The sequence below is a fragment of the Mesoplodon mirus genome (genome assembly GCF_964341445.2).
Source record: "Mesoplodon mirus genome assembly, chromosome: 15".
Taxonomy (NCBI): Eukaryota; Metazoa; Chordata; class Mammalia; order Artiodactyla; family Ziphiidae; genus Mesoplodon; species Mesoplodon mirus.
In genome coordinates, this window is record NC_138991.1 from 50,090,393 (window position 1) to 50,102,768 (window position 12,376).

Genomic DNA, 12,376 nt, shown 5'->3' on the forward strand with positions numbered 1-12,376 from the left:
CTCCCTCAATCTAACAACTACAGTCTAACAACTATACACACATACACCCATGTGTGCACACATACACACACATATATAAAGACATATACATGTGCAGGTACATCACACAGGCATGCGCACACATGCACACACATATAAATACCTGTGCATGTATACACGTGCATGTACATGTGCACAAATACACACACACACACACACACACACACACACACTCTCCTAACCCTCACCTCCCTTCCTCTCAGACAAAGGCCCATTTCCTTCACCTCATCAACAGCTATTCTTTGCCTGATGATGAAATTTACCCAGCTGTGACTTGGACTCTTTTGCCCCCCCGCCGGGCTGTAGGGGAGAGAGAGGCATGCAGTTGTGGAAATATTCTCTTCCTGCTCTGTGGCAGCCCCTGACCACTTGACAGGTCAATGACAAGCAACAAAAGACTTTATCCAAATTCTATGAGAATCGATGCGCCCCTCAAAGAACCTAGCGCATGGCTGTTACAAGCAGCGCTGGAATGAATCCTCAGCAGCTCGCCAAGACGGCCTCAACCACAAGCCATGCCTACGGAGTAAAACCAACACAGCCAAAGAATGCAAGGAAAGCAAACAAGAGGCTGCAGACAAACTGGTAAGAGCTCTAGCAGAGCTGGACAACGGCAATGGAGAACCCGGAGCATCAGGGGAAAATGCCAGGTACCATTCTGACAGCTTAATAGCAGGGAAGGAATGGTCTTCTGCAACATATCTAAAGGCTGGATGTCTAAAGAGCTGCAACACCACCAGGCAGGGTTGGTTTCAACAATAGCTTGTAATAACCTGCTTGGCCAAGAGACCTTACACAAGATATTTTTTCCTATATTTTACTATTAGAATTTTCAAAGATATGTAAAAAATGAAAGAGAGTGAAAACTCATATACCCATGACCTAGACTCTACTATTAATATCTCCTGCTTTAACACATATCTATCCTCCCTTCTCTCTAGTCACCAAGCATTTCATTTTTTTGATGCATGCCACTCACAGTGACACACTTCACTCCAGAATTTCAGCATGCATGTCACTAACTAGAGTTCAGTGTTTGTTTATGGTTCATACACAAGATACTTTTGACATAAAAATAAAGGGAGGTGGTTAGGGAAAGGGAGAGAGGAATAGGTGGAGCACAGAGAATTTTTAGGGCAGTGAAAATATTCTTTATGATGCTACAATGATGGTTAATGTCCTTATATATTTGTCCAGATCCACAGAATGTGCACCACCAAGAGTGAAGGCTAATGTAAAATATGAATTTTGGGTGATAATAATGTGTCATGTTCATCCATTGTAACAAATGTGCCACTCTGGTGCAGGATGTTGATGATGGGGGTGGTGATCTACACGTGTGAGGGCAGAGGAGATATGGGAAATCTCTGCCTTACACTCAATTTTGCTGTGACCTAAAACTGCTCTAAAATATAAGGTCTGGTTTTTAAATTAAATAAATCATTTAAAAATGAAACAAAACCTATGACTTAGCTATGACAGAGGGCTAGCAAACTGGCATCCCATGGACTGAATTCAGCTTGCAGATGTGCTGGTTTTACCTGCCCAGCATCTATTCCCATTTCTCCTGTTACAGAATTCCAAGTTTCCTTTGGATAAATGGTCTACCTTATCTCACAGTCCATGTGGTTTGGGAAGAACTGACCCCTTCTTTTGGCTCCATCGCTGGACCCGTGAGCCCCACCCGGCCAATTAGTGCATTTAGGTCTGGCTTCAGAAATCCAACTCAACTCGTGAGTTGGATTGAGATGGGCACATGAGAAGGGCTGGTCCAACAAGAGCGAAACTTCTATTTTAGCTCAGGTTACTAAGCTGTTAGGATACATCCAGGGATGCTGGAGTCCATCTTTTTATGATGTTGTAAGAGCCGGTATAAGAATGTAGCTAATCCAAAGCAAAGCAGAGCCCATTGGTGGAAAGGGACAAACACTTTTTGCTCCTGGATCCAGCAAGTCCTAAAGTTCAGCAAACTTCTATATTTTTCAGTTATGAGTTGATACATTCCTTTTTAAAATTTAAGCTGGTTTGAGCTTTGTTATATTGATTTCAATAAAAAGATTCCTGATGAATACACAGTAGTGAGCTGATCTGGGATTCACACCCAGGTCTAGGTCCAAGGACCCACTACACACCCCTCAGTGAGGTCCTACATTAAGGATTCAAAAAGGAAGGAAACTGACCTTGCCCATGAGGGGATCTGAATCCAGGAACTGCAGGTAACAGGTAATGCCTGAGCAGCAGCAGGGTGTGGTGTTGTAGAGGAGGGGGGTCTGTGCAGGGAGCTACAGGGGGTGTGCAGACTAGGAAAGGCTTCGAGGGTGAGAAGTCTGGAAAAGTGAGGAGGGACCAGCGGACAAGTTACACTCTTATGGGAGGTGGGGGACTGGGCAGGTCCGCACCGTGGGCCTAGGATGCTCCAAGCTCCCTTGCACCAGCCCTTCCATCCTGAATAATTTCAGTCATAATCACTGTGTGTGTCTCTCTCCCTATCAGTCTGCCTGTCTTTCTGTCTATTCATCTAACCCTTGTCTCTCTGTGTCTCTCTCCACTCTCACTGTCTCTCTTTTTCTTTTCCTCTCTGTCTCTCCCTCTCTGTCCGGATGTGTCCCCCTCCCCCTCCCCTTCCTCCTCCCCCTCCTCACACACTCGCTGTCCTATAACTGCTGGGAGGCAGTCCACTCCATCACCATCACCACCAGAGTTCAACACAACATCAGTTCTCACATGTCCAACTTGACAGCCTCATAACTTGTCTTCCCACCCCCATTCTTGTCTCCCTTCCATCAATCCTCCACCTCTCTGACAAAGCAAATGTTTTAAAATGCAAATCTAAACCTGTCACTCCCCTGCTGAAAACCAGAGGTAAAGACCAAACTCCTCACCACAGGCCACAAGGCCCTTCCCACTCTCCAACCGCAACCGGCTCCATGTACTCTCCAGCTCACTGCACCCCAGTCTCCCTGGTCTTCTGGTTCCTCAGAGTCCTTCTCACTCCCACCCCAGGACCTTTGCACTTGCTCTTTTTTTCTCCCTGAGATGCTCTCCTCACTCCCAGCCCCACATCCCTTCCTTAATTAACTATTATTCATCCTTCACATCTTGTTTCAGGTCTAAATATTGCTTCCTCAAAGAAGCCTTCCCTGATTGCCAAACCACATCAGACATCACTAGTATATGGTCTCTCATTCCTATGACGTTTTCCGTAAAGCATTTATCTAAGTTTATAATTATATGTGTGTGTGTGTCTGTCTGTCTGTCTGTCTGTCTGTGTGTTTATGGTATCAGATGGATTAAGTCATGCCTATCTTTTGCACTTAAGATCCAGGAAAGCAGAGACCAACTTTTTAGAACAACTGTATACCCTGAACTCAGTACAGTGGCTGGCAGACAATTCTAGTTTGTTTTAGTCCCCACTTCTCCCTTTTGCCTTCCCAACACTGAATAAAGTGTTAGTTACAATTTATATTATATTTGTGCTACTGTTTTTCTTAAAGAATTATTACTTTATACCACTGTCTCTGTCAAAGGGCGGAGAAATGAAAGCTAGACCAAGAAGCCTAGGTGTCACCAGGAAAATGAGAAGTAGCATATTTCCTTATGGAACTGAAGAATGAACAGTGGTTCTGACTCACTCATGTTTATTACCTGCCCAGGCTTATAGGTATTTGAGTTTGCAACCCCCATCCCTAATGTTCTCCATATATTTTTATTATATTTGTTTATTCATTCATTTAAGATTTATCTCTGGACATCTACCTGACACTGTTCTTAGCACTGGGATACAGCAGAGGACAAGATAGATGAAGTCCCAGCCCTAGTGTCACATGGAGCCCACCTTACACTGTGTAACAGTTTTCTGTTGGATACATGTCTTTCCACTAAACTAAGCTCCTTCCAGTGGTTACAGCACAGGCTCTGAAGCCAGACCACCTGGAACCTAATCCCAGCCAGGTGGCTTTGGCAAATTACTAAACTTCTCTGTGCCTTGGTTTTCTCATCTGTGAAATGGGGCTAATAATTGTACCTTCCTTCCAGTGTTATCATGAAGATAAAATGAGTGAAGACATACCTGTTTCATAAGCCCCCAATGAATGTTAACTCTTATTACCCACCTCTGTACCCTAAGCAGGGCCAGGTTCATGGGCGTGCTGTCACACAGGCCCCTCGCTTAGAAGGGCTCCATGTTTGGGTTAATGCTCTGCTGTTACCACTCTGAAATGCTTAATTTTTGAACAAGGGCCCCACAGTTTCATTTTTGCAACAGGCCCTGCAATTATGTAGCCAGTCCTGGTCAACACATGTCAAATGTCCAGTGAAAGTCTGTTGAAAATGAATAAGTATATGAATTTCATCAACCACAGTTGTCAGCTCACATACTCCATTGTCTTACAGAGCCAGTCAAGTGGGTCAGCGCTTGAGCAAAATTAAACAGACTTTGTTGTTGACTCATCATGTCCCTCCCCCAGGACCAAGAACACCCAAGGCCTGACCTTGGACCTTAAAGTTCTTCTCTTCCCACCCATCCATTTCCCAGGAAACCTGGACTTTGACAAGCTGCCAAGGCTCTCAATAGAGCAGCAGAGAACCCAGTCCAATTCCCTGTTCTCCAGAACTGCAGTCTGCACTGTCTCTGCTGTTCCACACCATCTCTCCCTGCTCAGCATCCCTAGAATGAGGCATACCTGGTTTCCTTCATCCCCATTTTACAGATGGGGAAATGGAGGCTCAGAAACAAGGCATGTTAAGATTCCCCATGCAGCCCAGTCCCTCTGCCCAGTCAAGTCTCTAGTTTTATAAAGAGTCTCTAACTAGAGCCCCAGAATCAAACCACACAAATTATTTTTAAAGTAGCAGCCATATATGATAATGACATGCTAAACCTAGGATTGTGTCCTACCCCAACCCTATCAACACCCAATTTTCTGACACTCCACACAGACAAAGATAAACTCATTTTCCCCTGCCCGGCACGCCCTAGGTCAGTTGTGCTGGGGCCCTCTATACTTTCAATGTTTGTTGAGAATCCACAAAATGCACGCTCTGTGTAGAAGCACAGACAAGAAACAAACTAAATAATTAAATTGTATATTGTATGTCCATGGTGCTAAGCTTATGGAAAAAAATTAAGCAGGGAAGGGGCGGAGGAAGTGAGCATTTTGGACAGGGTTTGGGTGAAAATTTCCATTTTAAATAGTATTGTCAGGGAAAGCTTCAATGAGAAGGAGACGTATAAGCAAAGACCTGCAGAAGCAGGTTAATGCAGCTTTACGGAGAAAGAGCACTCCAAGCTGAGGAAAGAGCCAGTGCAAAAGCCCTGAGGCATTATCCATGGTTCGCAAGGTAAGGAGATATCTGAATAGACTGGGAGCTTTGTCAAATCACATACACCTGCCCCTCCCCAGCCCCAGTTTCGCATCTCAGTCTAGTTGCCTGTAGACAAATCTAATCTATAGGTTCCTGAACAATTATTTGCCAAGCCTCTATGATGGCACTGTTTTATTTATCAATGCACTGGGGTTTTTTGTTCTGTTTTTGTTTGGGACAGTCACATTTAAATGGGAGAGTTCACAACAAAATTTCAATATCTAACTTGGCTTGAGATATCAGACCTGGTCTCACTGGGCCCACATGATGTGTAATAATCTAACAACAATATGTAATGATCTAACAATCCTAGCAGTGATGGGAACTGGACACAGGCCCCTTGCTGGGCAGAAGGGGCAAAGGTCCCCTCCATCTTGGGAGACCTGGAGAGGCTGGGGAAAGCCCACCCAGTCCCCTTTCCCCTGCAATAAATGTTATTGGGGGGGTGGCTGTCGGGGCACAGAGTGGGGTCATAGTCTTTTCTGAGCCCATCACATGCTCCTGGGATGACAGCTGCTCAGCCCCACCTCTCCTTGGGATTTCTGCAGAATCTTTAACTCTCTCACATGCACTGCCTTGAGCCCCAGGTGTATCTCCCTTCCCAATTCTCTTGTGGCTCACAGAAGAGCTGCACGGGGAACTCTCCCTCTGCCTACCCTGAGGAGAAGGGGGTGCCCATTCACCCCAACTCTCCAAGATTGCCTAGATCCCACCTGCTTTACCTCTCTTATCCTTCATTCAACCCTCAAACACTAGACCACCCCCAGATAGCTCCCACGTGAGTCTGCTTGTGTGTTTGGTGTGTCGCATGAGTGTGGTCATTGTGCACTTTGACAAAGATGCCCCTGTGTTTTCACGTGTCTGGATGTGGGATGAGAGGGCTTCCACATGCCCTCTGAGAGTGTGATTGTGTCCCCATGACTGGGTATCGTGTCTGTGTGAGTGTGGATGAGTGTGCCTGAGTGGCTGCAACATCCTATCCCTGGCAGGAGGGCTCCATGCGGAGGGCTTCTGCAACCCTGCCCACATTCCATTCAAAGGCACTCAGCTCAGGGACAGTCCACCGCCAGCCTCCCCCAGAGCCAACACACGCACTCAGATGCACGCACACTTCCTCTTTTTTTTTTTCTGTTTTTTTCTTTTTTTTTTAACATCTTTATTGAGTATAATTGCTTTACAACGTTGTGTTTGTTTCTGCTGTATAACAAAGTGAATCAGCTATACATATACATATATCCCCATATCCCCTCCCTCTTGCCTCTCCCTCCCACCCTCCCTATCCCACCCCTCTAGGTGGTCACAAAGCACCAAGCTGATCTCCCTGTGCTATGCAGCTGCTTCCCACTAGCTATCTAGTTTACATTCGGTAGTGTATCTATGTCAGTGTTGCTCTCTCACTTCGTCCCAGCTTACCCTTCCCCCTCCCTGTGTCCTCAAGTCCATTCTCTACATCTGCATCTTTATTCCTCCTGCCCCTAGGTTCATCAGAACCTTTTTTTTTTTTTAGATTCCATATATATGTGTTAGCATATGGTATTTGTTTTTCTCTTTCTGACCTACTTCACTCTGTATGACAGACTCTGGTCCATCCACCTCACCACAAATAACTCAATTTCGTTTCTTTTTATGGCTGAGTAATATTCCATTGTATATATGTGCCACATCTTCTTTATCCATTTAGCTGTGGGTGGACACTTAGGTTGCTTCCATGTTCTGGCTATTGTAAATAGTGCTGCAATGAACATTGGGGTACATGACTTTTTGAATTACAGCTTTCTCAGGGTTTATGCCCAGTAGTGGGATTGCTGGGCCATATGGTAGTTCTAAGCTCAGCTCCTCTGGTCCAGGAGAACGGAAAACCCTAGAGCATCCTCGCTCCTACAGCCTCCTCTTCCCACCCCCTGCCCTGGGTGGAGAATCCTCAATATGGAGATGGACTCGAAGCCCTGGTGGGGGGTGGGGCGCGGGCGCTTGTGGGGAAAAGAAGTGGCTGGGGAAGGTTGAGAAAGGCAAACTGAGGACACGCTGGAGGAGTACGGAGCCTTTGCGGGAGAAGCAGGTCCCACCCACACCACGCCCCTCCCACGCCGTGGGGAGATGAGGGTAGTCTGTTCCCACCCAGGCTTCCTCTGGGGTTCCCAGGTCTAACTCCATCTCTAATCCAGAAACCGAAGCCGAGAGAGGCAGCTGGGACCCCCTCCTCCCGAGCACCTCCCCCCCTCCACCTCCACCGCGTCCAGGCACAGCTGATTGGCTGCGGGGAGCGGCGTCCCAGCCCCCCGGCTCCGAGGCGGGAGCCTAGAGGGTCGGAGGTGGGAGGTGCACAACCGGGCTCCGGGAGCCCCTCCCGAGTCCCTGCGCCCTGCGCCCTGCGCCCTGCGCCTTGCGGGAGGGCTGAGCCGGGACTCCAGGCGAGCAGGTGCGGAGGGAGCAGAGGGGACCACGGCCGAGGGTAGCAGCAAGTCCTGCAGGGAGAGGCGCTGCTGCTCCAGCTGCTGCCTCGGCGGCAGCCACCACCGAGCCGGCGTCCAGAGCAGGGCTGGCAGGCCGGGCGCCGAGCTGAGGCGAGCGAGGGGCGCGCTCATGGAGCACACGCACGCCCACCTCGTAGCCAACAGCTCGCTGTCCTGGTCCCCCGGCTGGGCCTGCGGCTTGGGCTTCGTGCCCGTGGTCTACTACAGCCTCTTGTTGTGCCTCGGTTTACCAGGTGAGGGGCGTGGGGGACAGGGAGGGAAGACGGGAGCCCCAAGTGCGGGGCGACCCTGCCCGGGACCCCCAGGCCTAGCCACCTTCTCGGTGCGATCCCTGACGCCCCCTCTGAAAAAGTTTACGCCTTAAGGGCAACTGCGGACATTTCCAGGCTGGGGGAAAGGAAGTTGCGGTGGCCTGGCGGGGACAGTGCGTGTGTGCGTCTCACGAGTGTACCCGGCAGGCGATGGGCAGGGTGTGAGTGGGGTCGGTGTGAGTGCGCGGGATTCGAGCGTGTCTGTGTGTATTTGTGTGCGCGACTGAAGCGGTCGGCGCCCGTGAGGGGGTCCAGAGGGGGCTGTGTGTGACTCGACTGCAAGTCCGGACAGATGGCTCCGCGGGGGCCTCCCCTCTCCCGTCGCCCCCAGACTGGGGGCACCTCTGCCCCTCTGCCCTGCGGCGTGTTGCCGCCTGACCCGAGATGAAGCTGGAACCCCTGATCCTGGGCACTTTCTGGCCCCGGGGGGCGCTGGGATGGAGCGAGGGATGAGCCCCCGCTGCCACCTTGAGGAACGCGTCTCTAGGCCGGCTAGAAAGAGGCGGGGCGGCTCCGGAGCCATGCCCTGGACAGGGCAAGGGTGCAGAGGTACACGCGGGCTGCCGAGGCCGCCACCTCAGGGGGTCACAGTCTCCTTGAGGACATGCCTCACCCCTGGGCTTTGCCTCCTGGTCCACCCACCCTAGGCAGCTCACAGCTGCTGCACATGTCTGGCTGGTCCCACATCCTAGCCTCCTGTCCAAAGTATAGCTGAGACTTGTCCTGAGTTCCTGAAGAGAGCTGAGCTGTTGGGAAGGGGCTTACTGAGGGGGGAGGGGGGAGTTGGTGCTTGCCATGGTCGCCTGAGGTGGGGGGCGGGCTTCCTGAGGCTCCAGCTTGAGGGACCTTTCTTCCAGATAGTCCCTGAGACAGTCTCTGTGGCAGAAAGATTCCTAAAGGTCACTTCCATGCAGATGGGAGAGAGGGACAGAAAGAAACAGGAAAAAATAAAATAAAATCCAGTCCTATGTAAAGCCTAGAATCGTAGCATCATCAACCCCACTGTCTTTAGCATCCTGGGATCCTGGGAACTTGGGAGCTGGATTTCTGAGAGCCTTGTGAGATTTCCTTTCCAAAACATTCATCTTGGTAGTCACGGACCCTGCTAAGGTTGTTTAAATAAATCCTCCCTCCCAAATTTGGCAGGTTCAAGAAACCATAAGTTTGCTAAGGCTGAGCTTCTCCCCCAGTGAGTGATGGGAATTTTATTACTAACTAATCGCTCTGGCTGCCCTCACAGAGAGGCTAACCTGATTCGCCCTGCTGGGGTGGTGGCTTGTGTCCTGTAATTACCTAGAGCTGGAATTGATTTCGGCCCAGTTCCCACCTCCCCATGCTGGCCCTCCTGAGCCTCTCCAGAGCTCTCCTTCGGGGAGTGTTTCTGAGAAGGTTGGTTATTTGCTGAACCGGAGAAGTGACAGGGCCCCTTTCTGACTCCTACCCCTCACCCCTCCATCTCCTCTTTGGACTCAAGAGTAACTACTCTCTCAGGCTTTTCTTCTGAAAACCCCTTAAGGGACGGAACCGTAAAGACGAGCAGAGGCTCTAAGGGTCCAGAGCAGGGAAATGGGGAGAATGAGGGAAAGCTCAGACCTTCAAACACCTCAAGGTGGGAGTCAAGGTACCACACACCTTTACAGCTTAACTCCTATGCCAGCTAGGACCTTCCTGACCCATTGATATTGGCACCTATTATATGCCAGGCACATGCTCTTCAAGGCTGAGCTCAGGGCTTAGAGACTTAAAAGAGTGGGGGATTGTGATTAGAACTTGAAGGGCATTGATGTGTTCATACATTCAGAGTTATGACCACCTACTGTGTGCCAAGGGCTAAGGAGGTGTAAAAAAGGGACTCAGAGACCCCTAAGATGCAGTCTCTCAGGTCAAGGAGCTCATAAGTGGAGCTTGTGATGGATGCAGAAGGACCAAACATTCTGGAGAAAATCGATTGGAGAAGCCAGGCTTGCAGGAAGATCATGGGCTTTGTTAATGGCTTGCAAGGTGGTTCAAAAGTGAAATCCGTAAGGGCAGACAAGTATGTCCTAGTAACTAAGAATGCAGACTGTAGAATGAAGCAGAGCTGGGTATTAATTTGTGAACCTTTCATGTCTCTGTGCCTCAGTTTCCACATCTGTAAAATGGGCATTATGGGAGTACCTACCCCTGAAATTGTGGTGAGAAGTAAAGATGTGGATGGAGGCGAGGGTGCAGGTGAAGCGCACAGCTCAGTGCCTGACACACCACACACTGATTGCTGCTGTGCTGCTGCAGTTGTGGTTATCATGAAGCTGCCTTGCTTATAAGGAGGAGGGGGGTTGCTCAGCCTTGCCTGAGCCAGAGAAGGGACCGGGAAGCATGCTGAGAAGGGCGCTCAGCTCAGTGTTGTGCTTCTCTGGCTGAGCTCACTAAGTATTCCCCACCCTGCCCCTAGCCCCAGCAACTCGCAAACCCTTGCTACCTGGCCTCCGACTGGGAGGCTCAGCTATGCTGGCTGTGAAGTAACAGACCGCAGGGCTTGGTAATATTGTTGAAAACTGAGATTTTAATTGAGTCACTTTTCCTGGCAGTGGACTCACCCCAATTCCAAATTCTCGCCATGGTGGTTGGAGACTGAAAGAGCGATGGGGAATGGCTGTTTGGCAACAGGGGAACTAGTAACTAGGGGAAAGCGGGGCTGTTTCTTAGCACTTTCAGCCTCTAGATTGAAAGGAAGAGCTTGGGAAAGGCCATGTGGTCCAATCCCCTGCCTCTAAGAATTACCCCAGACAGTCCAATTTAACTGGGCTGGTGTGGGATCCAGAGGGTTCTAATGTGAAGTATAGGCAAAGCTCTGCCACTTAAGAATTCTTATTCTCTGTACCACAATCTTCCCTACCTATAAAATGGTGGTAACCGTAGTGCACAGGCAGTGTGTGTATATATATATATATATTTTTTTTTTTTTTTTTTTTTTTTTAGATACGCGGGCCTCTCACTGTTGTGGCCTCTCCCGTTGCGGAGCACAGGCTCCGGACGCGCAGGCTCAGCGGCCGTGGCTCACGGGCCCAGCTGCTCCGCGGCATGTGGGATCCTCCTGGACCAGGGCATGAACCCGTGTCCCCTGCATCGGCAGGCAGACTCTCAACCACTGCGCCACCAGGGAAGCCCCAGGCAGTGTATATTAAATAAGATAACCTATGTTAAAATGGCTTAGCATAGGGCCTGGACTGTGGAAAGCACTATCACTCAGTGCTTTCTCCACACTGGATCTTTCCCTGTATTAAATGCTTATATTATTGCAGTGAATCCCCACCACATCCCTGTGACCTGTACATGCCCTGAACGCATTTTTCAGAAGAGCAAACTGAGATTCAGAGAAGTGGAGCGTCTCATCTACAGTCACACAGTCCAGCCAGCGTGCAAACACCTGCTCTTTCCATTGCATCCAGTGCCTTCATTACTGCCTTCATTACTACGAGTTCTTTTAACTAACTTCAGTTCGTGCTGTGGGCTCACTGGAGAAAACTGGTGTCCCAGCTGTTCTTAAAACTCCATCTCTTTCTTCCTCCATTTTAAATAAGCAAAATGTTTCCAACTTCTCAAAACACATACAATAAGCCAACAAAGTAGAGTTGGAGACACTGATTGGGCCAGCTGGGACAAGACAGTGCAAAGCAAAAGGCAGTGCAAGAGGAAAAGATGAGCCTGAATGCCTGGGAGAAGAGAGTGGGAGGGAGGACCGGTGAACCCACCTGATAAGGAAGGAGTAGTGGAAAATTAAACTGAGATTTGAAAGATATTTTTAAAATTTTACCTTCTAAAAGGCACAATGGATGTTAAGGGAGACAAAGTGAAGAAGATGAAGCCTGAAACTGCATGCCGCCCCGCAGAAGGGAGCATTTCCACAACTGCCTGCCTGCCTCTGAGGGCTGGTGCAAGATGAAAGGAGATGATGAGTCTGTAGCCTGGCAGGTAGTAAGTGCTTTGACATGTGCTAGTTACTGTTGTTGTTAACCACAGGTGGAAGAATGGTGGCTGCTAAGCTGGGCTGAGCCCTCCAGATGTGTTCTCTTTTGCCTGTAAAATCTTTAGAGAAAATGTAGTAAACAGATTAAGAGTACAATGTCTGGAGCTGGACTTCTGGAGTTTGAGTCTTGGCTTTACTACTTATAAGCTGTGTGACTTTAGGCAAGTGGCTTTAACTCCTCT

The 12,376-nt window shown here is 49.2% G+C and overlaps 1 protein-coding gene across 1 annotated transcript in view; it reads left to right on the top strand.

Annotated features, from left to right (window-relative positions):
- Positions 1-7,986: 7,986 nt before the first annotated feature.
- Positions 7,987-12,376, top strand: part of GPR139 (G protein-coupled receptor 139) — a gene marked incomplete at both ends in the record, with an annotated part of 40,109 nt that continues 35,719 nt past the window's right edge. Inside the window, one exon of the mRNA XM_082644124.1 lies at positions 7,987-8,110. Within this exon, the coding sequence (XP_082500250.1) occupies positions 7,987-8,110 (124 nt within the window). The remainder of the gene's footprint in view (positions 8,111-12,376) is intronic.